Source organism: Balaenoptera borealis (assembly GCF_965194805.1).
Source record: "Balaenoptera borealis genome assembly, chromosome: 2".
NCBI classification, from domain to species: Eukaryota; Metazoa; Chordata; class Mammalia; order Artiodactyla; family Balaenopteridae; genus Balaenoptera; species Balaenoptera borealis.
The window spans coordinates 178,408,037-178,420,253 of NC_138867.1; the positions used below are offsets into that span (position 1 = coordinate 178,408,037).

Below are 12,217 nucleotides of genomic sequence, written 5' to 3' on the forward strand. Positions count from 1 at the left end.
CAGCCTCTGGTCCTTCCCACTTTGTGCCCCAATTTTGCTTCTTTGTTCCACAGGGGATGCCAGGCCCTCCTGGAGAAAAGGGGGAAGTTGGAGATGTAGGGTCCATGGTATGGACAATGGGGGCAAATGGGGGGGGGTGGTAGGGCAGGGGTGGCCATTAAACCGATTTGGGGGGGGCACATTGTCATTTTAAGGATCCTGTGGGTCACCAGCACCAAGGGTGGTGTTTGTGATTAGTGGAGTTTTGAAGGGCCATGGGGTCACTGGATGCTCTTCTGACTGTCCCACAGGGTCCCCATGGAGCTCCAGGCCCTCGGGGTCCCCAGGGCCCCAGCAGATCAGAGGTGAGGACTCTGGGGGAGGGCAGGATGCCTCAGAGGTGAGGACACGGCTTTCCCAGGAAGGGGCTGTTGGGATCGCACAGTCCCAGCTGTACCCCTTGCTGTCTCTCCAGGGTCCTCCAGGGTTGCCTGGGGGAGTTGGTCAGCCTGGAGCAGTGGGCGAGAAGGTGAGAGAGAGAGAGAACAGGAGTCTGCCCGGGGCGGGGAGGCACAGCCAGTCCTGCCTGGGGGTGGCTGTTCTGGCTGCCAGGATGGGAACTCTCCTCACCTTCACTTTGCCTCCTGCAGGGTGAGCCAGGGGAGCCTGGAGACCCGGGACCCCCAGGAATCCCAGGCATCCTTGTGAGTAACTTTGTCCAGTGTCGCTGCACCCATCTCAGGGAATCCCTGACCCCTGGGCATCTAGGGCCACCATGACCTCTGCAGCCCTAGGTCACCCACTGACCCAGGACCTACAGGCATCCCCCGTTATCTTGATGACAGAGCCCTGAAAGGTATCAGGGTTGCTACATAAAGTTCTCTAGGTTGTATACTGCACAAGGGTGTAGGGCTGAGGAGGCAGGTGGGGCTCAGATCTAAACCACAAGCCCTGGCTTGGGGATGAGTCGCCCAGAGGGGATCCCTTTTCTGATTCACTCCAGGGTGGCACATGGGCTAGCCCAAATTTGCCCATGACCTCTGGGCAACTGGACCATCCTGACCCCTGATTCCTATAAATCCTAGATTCCTCTGACCTCTGACCCTTGGGCAGTCTAGGCTACTCTGACCCCTAACCCCAGGAAAGCCCCAGGCCACCCAGATTCCTGAGTCCAGGTATGCTAACCCTTGACCCCTGGAGAGTCCAGGCGCCTCTGAACTCTGTTTCTGCAAAGGGGCCCAAGGGAGAAATTGGTGAAAAGGGGGACGCAGGCCCATCTGGGGCAGCTGGACCCCCGGGCAAGAAAGGCCCCCCCGGAGAGGATGGAGCGAAAGGAAACGTGGTGAGTCCTGGGGGACATGGAGGCAGAGACTCGGGGGAGGAGCACATGTGTCACCTTGGACCTGCTACCCAACTTCCAGCCGGGGGGGGGGGGGTGTCCCATCCTCCAGTGTGCTGATTCCACAAGCAACCCGGAACATGGCTGAATGAATGAATGACTGAATGAAAGAATGAATCAATATAAAAATGGAGTGGTTATATGTCATTGCAGTAGGGGAAACTTGATTCCACACTGAGTTGTTCTAACAATGCTGGCAAGGTCAAGGTTGAGACTCATGCTGGGTCAGAGTTGGCTGATGAAGGATTTGCCATCAGGGCAGCGGTTGAGCCCCTCCCACCATGGCGATGGGGCTCGGGCTTGGGAGGGAGAGCAGCAAGGAGCTTCGGAGTCTGAGGGACCTTGATTTGAATCTCACCACCCCACCGCTTGCCGAGTCCTTTCTCTGAGGTCAGTTCTATCTGTGAATCCCAAGCCTAGAGGATACAGTGAGATGATGCATGGAACATTCTTAGCTCACATTAAACACGAGAGTGTTCCTTCTACCAGGGCTGGGATTTTGTGTTTTGTTCACCATTGTATCCCAGCAACCAGAACTGTGCCTGGGCACAGTTAAATGAATGAATGAATGAATGCTCCATCGTTCAGAGATATAATTATCCATCATTCTGTGTTCCAGGGCCCCACAGGGCTCCCAGGAGACCTAGGCCCCCCCGGAGACCCTGGGGTTTCGGTGAGTGTGACCCCTCCTTACTCGAAAGCCCAGCATATTCCCTATTCTGTCCCCCTCTCCACAAGCCCCCCACAGACCTGGGCAAGGTCGATGGAGAAAATAACCTTCACTTTCCTCCAAACCTCACCCCTAAATTCTCATGTGCCCCCATGACCCCTTCCGACTTTGTTCCTCCCACCACAGGGTCAAGACGGCCCCCCAGGGGAGAAGGGAGACCCTGGAGATGTGGGGGGACTGGTGAGTAGGGGGACAGAGGATGTGGTGCATGAAGAGGGGGGGTCGGGGCTGGTGGGTGGGTGAATTGGGGGGTCAGGAGAGTGGGTCAATGAGGTACCCAGGGCCCTTGTAGATGCACCTGCTTTGCCTCTCTGGGGCCTCACCTTGAATGCGAGCAGCTTGAGGGTGGAGGCGGGAGATGGCTGGTGCTGGGTGATATGTGGGGAAGGCTGTCTTCGCATCAAAGGCATCCTGATGGGGACATATGTATACGTATAACTGATCCACTTTGTTATAAAGCAGAAACTAACACACCCTTGTAAAGCAATTATACTCCAATAAAGATGTTAAAAAAAAAAAGGCATCCTGAAACCGTCATCCTCAACTACCCTGCTGGTTCTAATCTCCACAGGGTCGGCCTGGTGCTTCTGGGGAACCCGGGCCCCCTGGGCCCCCTGGCAAAAGGGTGAGTGTTGACCACCCCACCACCACCTCCTGGCTGCCCTGGCTCCAACTTTGTTCCATTCACTCTCACAGCCCCCCGCTCCCCCCTACAACCCCCCCACTCATCCCCAGAGCACCCACTCACCTCACAGCCCCCCACTCACACTTTCTCCCCTAAGGGTCCTTCTGGTCACATGGGTCGAGAAGGCAGAGAAGGGGAGAAAGGTACCAAGGTGAGTGCCCCCTGCCAAGGTGGTGGTGGTGGGGGGTCCTTATCCTGACCTGTCAGCCAACAGTTGGGCCATCAGAATGGGGAGAGGCCTGGGACACCACGGGTGCTCCAATTCCGCCCCCCTCCCTGCTGGTTCTTGGCTGGCGGGTGGGGAGGCAACCACCCCCTGACTCTCTCTGCCCCCTCCCTTGCCCCTGTCCTTTTCAGGGGGAACCAGGTCCTGACGGGCCCCCAGGGAGGACAGGCCCAGTGGGGAGTCGAGGGCCCCCTGGGCGTGTCGGGCCTGAGGGTCTTCGAGGGATCCCCGGCCCTGTGGTGAGTGGGGTGGGAAGAGGGACAGGGCGGGGTGGGGGTGGGGGTGGGGTCCTGCCTTCCTTAGGTGCTCCCGTCTTGTAATTTCTCACCATAGTTAGCAGGAGCTGACCCTGATGGGCAGTGGGGCATCCACATTGAGTTCTGGCAGAGTTCAGCCCCCCATGTTCTGCTTTGCCCTAGGGTGAACCAGGCCTCCTGGGACCTCCTGGACAGTTGGGCCCTCCTGGCCCCCTGGTAAGAGACTCCTTTGTCCCTGAGGTCCCAGCACTGGGAACCACACTGGGCATCCAGTGACCATCTAGTGACCATGGGTGCTGATGCTGCAGACTGACCTCTCATTGACCATCCATCTGATGGTCCACCCTTAACCATCTATACTAACCATCTCTTCTGATCACTCATCTCAATGATCTACACTGGCTATCCACACTGACCCTCTATCTTGATGGTCTACATTGACCAAACAGACCACCTATCTTAATAGCCTACACTGACCATCTACATTGATGTTGACCACTGACCATCCAAGTTGGCCATCCTCCAACAAACCCCTTCATTCATCTCTCATCATCCCTCCTCTTTCTTGACCAGCATCCCCATGACCACTTCCCTGGTAATTCCATTTGAAACCTGGGTAATTTCCCGTTTGACCATCCCCCAATCACTCACATGGACCTTGAGGCTTTCTGTTTGAGACTCACCAACTGACCCTAACTCTCCTTCCAGGGGCCCCCTGGCCTCCCAGGGCTGAAGGGAGATGCTGGCTTCAAGGGGGAAAAGGTAAGGATACCTCCTTCCATTATTCTCCTCCGCCACTTACCTCCCTCTCCTCCACCTTTACCTCCCTCTGTAGCCAGAGGGCTAGGAGATTGGGGTCTCCTCTGCTCCAAGCTCACTACACCAAGGCTCTAGGAGAAAAGTCTCCCAATCCCCCACCCTCACTTCTTCCCCAACATGTGCCTCTTTTATCCTCCAGGGCCACATCGGATTAATTGGTCTCGTTGGTCCCCCTGGGGAGGCTGGTGAGAAAGGGGATCAGGGTTTGCCAGGAGTGCAAGGCCCCCCTGGCCTCCAGGGAGAACCTGTGAGTGTGTGTCCTGCCTCGAGTGGGAAGATTGTGTTCAGAGGGTGGTGGGAAGGCAGAAGTGGGGCTTGTTTGGAGACTGTGGGTGTGGGGATTTGGGAAGCCTGGGTCTAGAATAATAGGGGTTGTGTCTGGAGAAAATGGGGGGCTCTCTCTGGGGACTTGAAGGTTGAAGTCTGCATCTGGGGTTTGGGGTCTTCTTTGGAGGGAATTGGAAGCCTGTCTGGGGGATGTGTCTGGACCATAGGGATGAACCCTATCAATGATGACTCTGATGTCCTTTCTCCAGGGTTCCCCTGGTCCCATCGGCTCTCTGGGCCACCCTGGGCCCCGAGGTGTGGTGGTGAGTATGAGGGGTTTGTGGGGTGGGGTCACCTTGTTGGGCCAGCCAGGACTCCGGCTCTCCCTGTCTCTACCCAACAGGGTCCTCCAGGACAGAAAGGCTCAAAGGGGTCCCTGGTGAGTACTCACTGTTCCCTTGGGCTCCCACATCCCAGCTTCCCAGCCCCCTTCACGGCGCCAGAACCCTCAGGGCCTTTGCATTCATTCATTTATTTATTCAGTCAGTCAGTCAGGCATTCAACAAGTATTTCTTCAACACCTACCATTGTATTTTATCAAATCTAAGATGCCATCCATTGTAAGATGAGCCATTATTTTATAAACTGCTACGGAAGAAAACGGTTCTGCCAAGTAAACTATGACTTGTCACAGATGTTAAGACGATGACTTCAGAGATGTTCACATATAGGAAGAAAATTTGCAGTTTATGCTTGGTGCTGAAAATTGCATGTCCTTACCCCCAGTGCTCTGTGTGTGTGTGTGTGTGTGTGTGTGTGTGTGTGTGTGTGTGTTGGCAGGCAGCGCTCTCCATAGACAGAGTTCACACCCAAATGACTTCTCCCTACAGGGATCCCAAGGTCCCCGCGGAGACACTGGCCCCCCAGGTCCCCCCGGCCCCCAGGTGAGTTACCCAGGGACTATGTTGGAGTGTGTCCCCCTTGGGTCCCTCAGTGCCCAGAAATGGGCGGAACACCAGGTGTTCAGGGGGTGCAGGTGGGGTGGGAGGTGGCCCAAAAGCTGAAGGAGGAACTGGGCTGTGTGTAGGGCGTTGGGGGGGACATCCATGGGGGCTCTGACCGTATCTCGTATGTCCATCTCTCCTGGCCTTTCTCTGTCTCTATCTCAAACACTTGTTTACTATTTTTATCTTTGTTTCTCTCTTCCGGGCGCACCCTCTCTCTGTCTCTCTCTGTCCTTGTCTCTCTCTCTCCTTTGCCTGACTTTGTGGTTCTGTCTCTTTTTATCGTCTCTCCACTTCGGCCTCTCCCCATCTCTGAGCCTTTCTGTCTCTCTCCTTCCCGTGTCTCCCTCTGTTTCTGACTGTCTATCTCCCCCTGTCCCTGTCTCTATCTCTCCCTCCCCTTTCTCCTCTCCCCCTACCCCTGTGTCTTTCTGTCCCCCATGTCTTTCATTTCTGCCCGTCTCTCTCCCTGTCTCTTCCTCCTGCGTCTCTGATCTCCTCCTCTCCTCCATCCCCACCTCCGCCCAGGGTCCATTTGCGGAGCTGCACGGGCTGCGCCGGCGCCGGCGCTCGGTCCCGGGCCTGGGAGTCCCGGAGGGCGGCCTGGAGGAGGTGCTGGCCTCGATCACGTCGCTGAGCTTCGAGCTGGAGCAGCTGCGACGCCCTCCGGGCACGGCTGAGAGTCCGGGCCTCGTGTGCGGCGAGTTGCACCGCAACCACCCGCATTTGCCCGACGGTGAGGTCCCGTCCCTCCCCCGGTGGGCGGGGTGCCTTGAGGTCCGCCCGGCTCATCCGCCTTACCTGGCTCTGCGGCAGGGGAGTACTGGATTGACCCCAATCAGGGCTGCGCGCGGGATGCGCTCAGGGTTTTCTGCAACTTCACGGCGGGAGGAGAGACCTGCCTTTACCCAGACAAGAAGTTTGAGACCGTGAGTACCTCTGGGGGCGAAATGGGAGGTGGTGGTGGTGGTGGAAGGAGGGACAAGACTCTGGAAACCATTTCATTCATACCCTGCCCACACACACACACCAGGCGTTGACTGGGACTTTATTTTTCCTTCAACCAACATCTATTGAGCACCTACTGTATGCCAACTCCTTGAAATATTGGGGTTACAGCGGAGAATCCAAAACAAAACAAAACAAAACAAACTTCTTTGCTTTGCTGTTATGGAGCTCATTTTCTATGGGGAAAGACGGATAAGAAAATCTAGTAAAGAAATCAATAATGATGGAGAACCTTGAAATAGCAGGTATGTGTGCCAGCCCTAAGCGCTTGGCTGCATTAACAACCACCAATGTGGCCATTCTGTTATCATTCCTAAAATAGATAACCAACAAGAACCTACTGTGTAGCACACGGAACTATACTCAATATTTTGTAATAACCTATAAGGGGAAAGAATCTGAAAGAAATAGATATGTATGCATGTATAACTGAATCACTTTTCTGTAACCTGAAACTAACACAACATTGTAAATCAACTATACTCCAATTAAAAAAATAAAATTCTGTTATCATCCCCCAGACAGGGAAACTGAGGCACAGAGAGGGACAAGATTACCCACGACAGTCTGGCTCTTGTCCCAGCCCTTAACCATGCTCTATTCTGCCTCCTAACCTGCTGTATTATAGGCCCCATGGGCTCACTGCCCTCTACCTGGTCCCCCAGAAATCCTGGGGTTCTCCATCAGGGAGCCCTGAGCCTAACAGCCTCTGACACCAAGCACCAGGCTTAGCTCTAGAGGGCAGTGGGTGAGCAGTGAGCTTCTGGACCCTGGACTGCTCGGACTGGAATCCAGATCTGTCACCTCAGTTTTTTCATCTGTAAAGTGGGGTTCAAGAAAGTATCTACCTCATAGGGTGGTTGTGCAATTGAGGTGCCAATGAACGTATCGGGGACACTGATTGAACACTGACTATGTGTGTCGCTGTGTTAATACCTCTACTGCAGGTAAAACACGTTGTAAGCGCAGGGCCTGCAAAAGTGCCCAATAATGTTCTTCTTATTTATTCTTATTTTTTACTGGTCAGAGCCTTGGTTTAGTGGGAACTCAGATACCTTAGTGGATGCAAATTTAGACGAGCTCACCCCCACCCAATTTATGGGGGCTTGAGGGCGGAGCTTGATCTCTAAACAGTTGCTGAAACCTGAGGCCTGATCTCTCACCATTTCATCTTCCTTCTGCCCAGAGAGAGGCTGGGGCAGGGAGTGAGGAACATTCTTGGTTTGGGTTCCCCAGACACAGACCCTGAGATGAGGGTTTGACAAGGGCAAGTCATTTATTTAGGAGGTGATCCCAGGAAGGGTAAGTGAGAGGGGCCAGGGGAGGCAGCCAATAAGGGGTGTGCTGTTAAAACATCACCATTGGACACCCAGGGCTCAGTTCCACTGGGGACTTCCGGGAGACAGTGTAGGGTAGGCTCCTGGGAGCTGTCCCCCACCTCGGGGAGAGGGAGCTGGGGCATTTATCCACCAACTCTCGTCAATCATTGGTGGAGGCTGCCTCAGAAGGCAGGACCACCCAGCCTCTTGGGTCTGTCCTGTGCACCAGCCAAGCCCAGTCCAACAGTCAGAGAACAGACTCAGAGTCCCTGATATTTACAGTCAGTAGCTTTCATTGTGGGGAGGTAAATGCAGAAAGGACACGGTGGCCCCCTGGGGCACCTGCTACACCCTCCCCTCCATCCCCCAGGTGAAACTGGCCTCCTGGTCCAGAGAAAAGCTGGGAAGCTGGTATAGCACATTCCGTCGAGGGAAGAAGGTGAGTTGCCCTGGAGGCCAAGGTGGGGATGGTATAAAAATTGGTGGGAACTAGCATGGGAATTGGAGGAGGTGAGATGAACAGGATAGACTCACTTTGCCTTCCTGATGATCACAGCATCAGATGTATGATAGGGCAAGCACAGGTCATGGTGGCGATCCAGAGGCAGTGCTGGAAGGACCTGAAGGCTTCCTGGTAGAAGTCACAGCTCAGCTGAGGTCTAAGGAATAAGTTGGGTTGCAAGTTTGGGAGGACAAGGAATAGTGTTCCAGGCAGATGGAACAGGATATACGAAGGCCCAGAGTCAAGAGAGGGCCTGGTAAATTTAAAGAAAAGGTGACTTGCTCTGCTTTAGAGAGTGTGAGGGGGAATGTGGTAGGAGAAGAGGCTGGGGAGGTGGGTGTGAGCTAGGCCCACTTCCTCAGAAAGATCTATGAGCAGTAGGGAGCCATGGAATGTTTTTAAGTGAGAGGGGGACCGAGATTAAATCTCTGTGATAGAAAAATGCCTCTGAGCTGGTGGTGGTGGTGATGGGGAAATTGGAGGCTGGGAGACCCAGAAGACTGATGTGTTGGTCCAAGAGAGCAAGGAAGGGACCATGCTGGAGCTGGTGCTATGGGGATGGAGAGGAGGGCATGGCTTAGAACAACCTCTAAGAGGGCAAGTCAGTACCACCTAGTAATTGATGAGATGATAAGTCAATAGGACCTAGTAACTGATGAGATGGCACGTGAATAGGACCTATCAATAGTAATTGATGAGGTGAGTAATTGATGAGATGAGTAATTGATGAGATGGAGGGGATGGAAGAGGTCGGGATGACACCCAGGTTCCTGGTTTGCGGGACTGATGTCTAGTGAGGTTCTAAGATATGTAAATGGGAAGAAGGTCAGGTTTACGGGATGGAGTGGAATCCTGGGTTCATTTGGGATTTGTTTATGTAACATATATGTGTATGCTAAACATTGGGAACATAGCAGCAAAGAAAACACAGTTCCTGACTTCATGAAGTTGATATTCTACTGGGAATATGACCAAGGAAGCAGACAGACAATAACCAAAGAAACAAAGCTATAATATAATGTCAGGGGGTACCTTGGTTTGGGTTCCCCTGAAACAGACCCTGAGGCAAAGACTCAATTGCAAGGGGTTTATCTGGGACGTGATTCCAGAAAACATCAGTTGTGGAACATGAAATGGTACAGGGAAGAGAAGGAAGCCAGGACGCGTTACCAAGCCAGTTATCTCAAGCCAGTTATAAGTTAGTAATATATTTTATGTAACCCAGTATATCCAAAATGTTGTCATATCAATATAAAGACTATTGAGGCATTTTAAACTTTTCCCCTCTGAGTTCTTCAGAGGCTGATGCATATTTTATATTTATAGCACATCGTAATTTGGACACTAACTTTCCTTGGAAGTACTTAGATTGCATAAAACCTGCAGTTGCAAAAGTAGATTCACATCCTCAAGTTGTTCCAAACCTCAGTTTTCTGATAAATGGATTGAAGCTCAGTTATTAGTTATAAATTAAAGTTACAATTTTTAAATTAAATAATTAAATAAAAAATTAAAATTTAAATGGATGGACCTAGAGATGATCATAGTAAGTGTAGTAGGTCAGACAGAGAAAGACAAATATGTGATATCACTTACATGTGGAATCTAAAAAGAATGATACAAATGAACTTATTTACAAAACAGAAATAGACTTACAGACATAGAAAACAAACTTACAGTTCCCAAAGGGGAAAGGGGAGGGAGGGATAAATTAGGAGTTTGAGATTAACAGATACATACTGCTATATATAAAATAGATGAACAATGAGGTCCTACTGTATAGCACAGGGAACTATATATTCAATATCTTGTAATAACCTATAATGGAAAAGAATCTGAAAAATAATATATATATGAGTATATGTATATATATATACACACACATACACACATATATATACACAAATAACTAAATCTTTTCACTGTAAGTCTGAAAATAACACGACATCGTAAATCAACTATACTTCAGTTTTTTAAAAATGGGTGCCAAAAGAAAAAAATTAAAATTTAAATAAAATTTTGAAAAGTTTCTCGGTCTCACCGGCTGCATTTCAAGGGCTCAATAGCCACACGTGCCTAGGGGCTTGCAAGAGAACCGTGGATGGCCGGATGGCTGGTGGGGCTGATATAGATGAGGACATGGCGGGGGGGGGGCAGGTCTGCGGTGAGTGGAGATCCTGGGAGGTGGGTACCTCAGAAAGAGTAGAGGCGAATGGAGTACCCTCACCTCCTCTTTGTCCCACCTCCAGTTCTCCTACGTGGATGCTGACGGAGCCCCGGTGAGTGTGGTACAGTTGACCTTCCTGAAGTTGCTGAGTGCCACAGCCCGCCAGAGCTTCACATACTCCTGCCAGAACTCGGCCGCCTGGCTGGATGAAGCTGCAGGAGACCATGGCCGCTCCGTCAGTTTCCTTGGGTCCAACGGGGAAGAGCTGTCCTTCAACCAGACGGCAGCAGCCACCGTCACTGTCCCCTATGACGGCTGCAGGGTAAGGGAGGGGTGAGGGGCTGGCCAGAGCAGGGCGGGAGGCTGCGGCTGCCCTCCCCCTGACTCGGCATCCGTGTCTTCCCATGGTCAGCTCCGGAAGGGACAGACGAAGACCCTCTTCCAGTTCAGCTCTTCCCGAGTGGGATTTCTGCCCTTATGGGACGTGGCGTCCGCTGACTTTGGCCAGACGAACCAGAAGTTTGGGTTTGAACTGGGCCCCGTCTGCTTTAGCAGCTGAGAGCTTCAGGGGTGGGAGAGACAGTGAGGGAGCCCCGGATGGGGCACATTTGGTGCTGAGGCTTTGAAGCCATCATATTTATCGTCTCCTGGGACTGTGGGGCCAGGGGAGAGTCTGCTCGTTACGGTCAAACAATATTCCTTCTCCGTTCCGGAGGTCTGGAGGCTGGACTCCCCTGGCCCATGAGTCCACTTTCCCTGCACTGCACCCCAGCTGGCATAACTGTAGTCTGGCTGTTTGTCCCCTTCATGCTCACCCGATGCTCAGCTCCCTCCCCCGACCCCCATGCAATGAACTTCTAACTCAGAGCTGATGAATGCCCCCCCGTGCCTGCCTCCCACCCCTCAATCAGTGCTCTCAACACCCTTTGGTGCTACCTTCCCCATAGTTAAGCACTGGATGTCTCCTGATCCCAGGCTGGGACCCCATCACTCATTCCTATTTTCAGGTGGGTTCACAGTGAAGGGACCGAAGTCAGACTCCAGAGGGAAGTGGGACTTCCCTGGACTGAGCTGTGTGCCCCTTCTGCTGCCTCGGCCCAGCTCTGAATACTGCTTCCCCCCCATATCTCCCCAAATGCACCTTGCCATGCCAGATGGTTTGGGGACCAAGATGGTGGGGGGTAAATCAGGATCCTAATGGTGCTGCCCTATTTATACCTGGGTCTGTATTAAAAGGGAAAACCACCTCTGTTGTATATTTAATCTGCTTCCTCCTTAGAGAAGGCTGGGATATGATGAGAGAGATTCTAGCATGATCCCCCTGCCCCCCCCACCCCACCGCCCCAGGCCATAGGGCATAATTGGCATCTCAAGTCTGAGAATAAACCAGTGAACTGTGTCCCTGTCTGTCTTTCGTCTGACGCTGGCCGTATCTCTCTTAGGGTCAGGCTCTTGTCTCACCTGAGGAATCTGCCACCACTTGTCTTAATAATTGAGTCTTTTGGTAGAGGTAGCTTTGGGGTTGGGGAACCTAATTATAATGGGATTCACTGGAAGTGACAGACCTGTTTATTAACTTAGGTTGCTAGAGGAAAAGTTGAAAAAATAGCCAGATCTCTAAGAGAGCAGATCTTAAATGTTCTCAGGACAAAAAAGAAATGGTAAATATGTGACGTGATGGAGGTGTTAGCTAATGCTATGGTGGTAATCTTTTTGCCATATATAAGTGTATCAAATCAACATGTTATATACACTTTAAACATCCACAATGCTATATGTCTATTATATCTCAATAAAGCTGGGAAAAATTGTGAACCTATTAGGAAGACATCTAAACTTTAAAAAAGAAAATAGT

The 12,217-nt window shown here is 52.0% G+C and overlaps 1 protein-coding gene across 7 annotated transcripts in view; it reads left to right on the plus strand.

Moving 5' to 3' along the window:
• The window catches only part of COL5A3 (collagen type V alpha 3 chain), a 37,651-nt gene extending 25,890 nt beyond the window's left edge, over positions 1-11,761 (plus strand). For 4 of the 7 annotated variants that reach the window (XM_082379997.1, XM_082379996.1, XM_082379998.1 and 1 more), the window contains 21 exons: positions 54-107; positions 291-344; positions 455-508; positions 630-683; positions 1,214-1,321; positions 1,998-2,051; positions 2,235-2,288; positions 2,680-2,733; positions 2,891-2,944; positions 3,151-3,258; positions 3,439-3,492; positions 3,985-4,038; positions 4,235-4,342; positions 4,632-4,685; positions 4,766-4,801; positions 5,253-5,306; positions 5,895-6,102; positions 6,183-6,295; positions 8,064-8,132; positions 10,445-10,684; positions 10,775-11,761. In XM_082379997.1, coding sequence (XP_082236123.1) covers positions 54-107; positions 291-344; positions 455-508; positions 630-683; positions 1,214-1,321; positions 1,998-2,051; positions 2,235-2,288; positions 2,680-2,733; positions 2,891-2,944; positions 3,151-3,258; positions 3,439-3,492; positions 3,985-4,038; positions 4,235-4,342; positions 4,632-4,685; positions 4,766-4,801; positions 5,253-5,306; positions 5,895-6,102; positions 6,183-6,295; positions 8,064-8,132; positions 10,445-10,684; positions 10,775-10,921 — 1,785 coding nt within the window. In that variant the 3' untranslated portion in view covers positions 10,922-11,761. The remainder of the gene's footprint in view (positions 1-53; positions 108-290; positions 345-454; positions 509-629; positions 684-1,213; positions 1,322-1,997; positions 2,052-2,234; positions 2,289-2,679; positions 2,734-2,890; positions 2,945-3,150; positions 3,259-3,438; positions 3,493-3,984; positions 4,039-4,234; positions 4,343-4,631; positions 4,686-4,765; positions 4,802-5,252; positions 5,307-5,894; positions 6,103-6,182; positions 6,296-8,063; positions 8,133-10,444; positions 10,685-10,774) is intronic. The other 3 variants (XM_082379994.1, XM_082379995.1, XM_082379992.1) reach the window with 1 other exon arrangement.
• Positions 11,762-12,217: the final 456 nt, after the last annotated feature.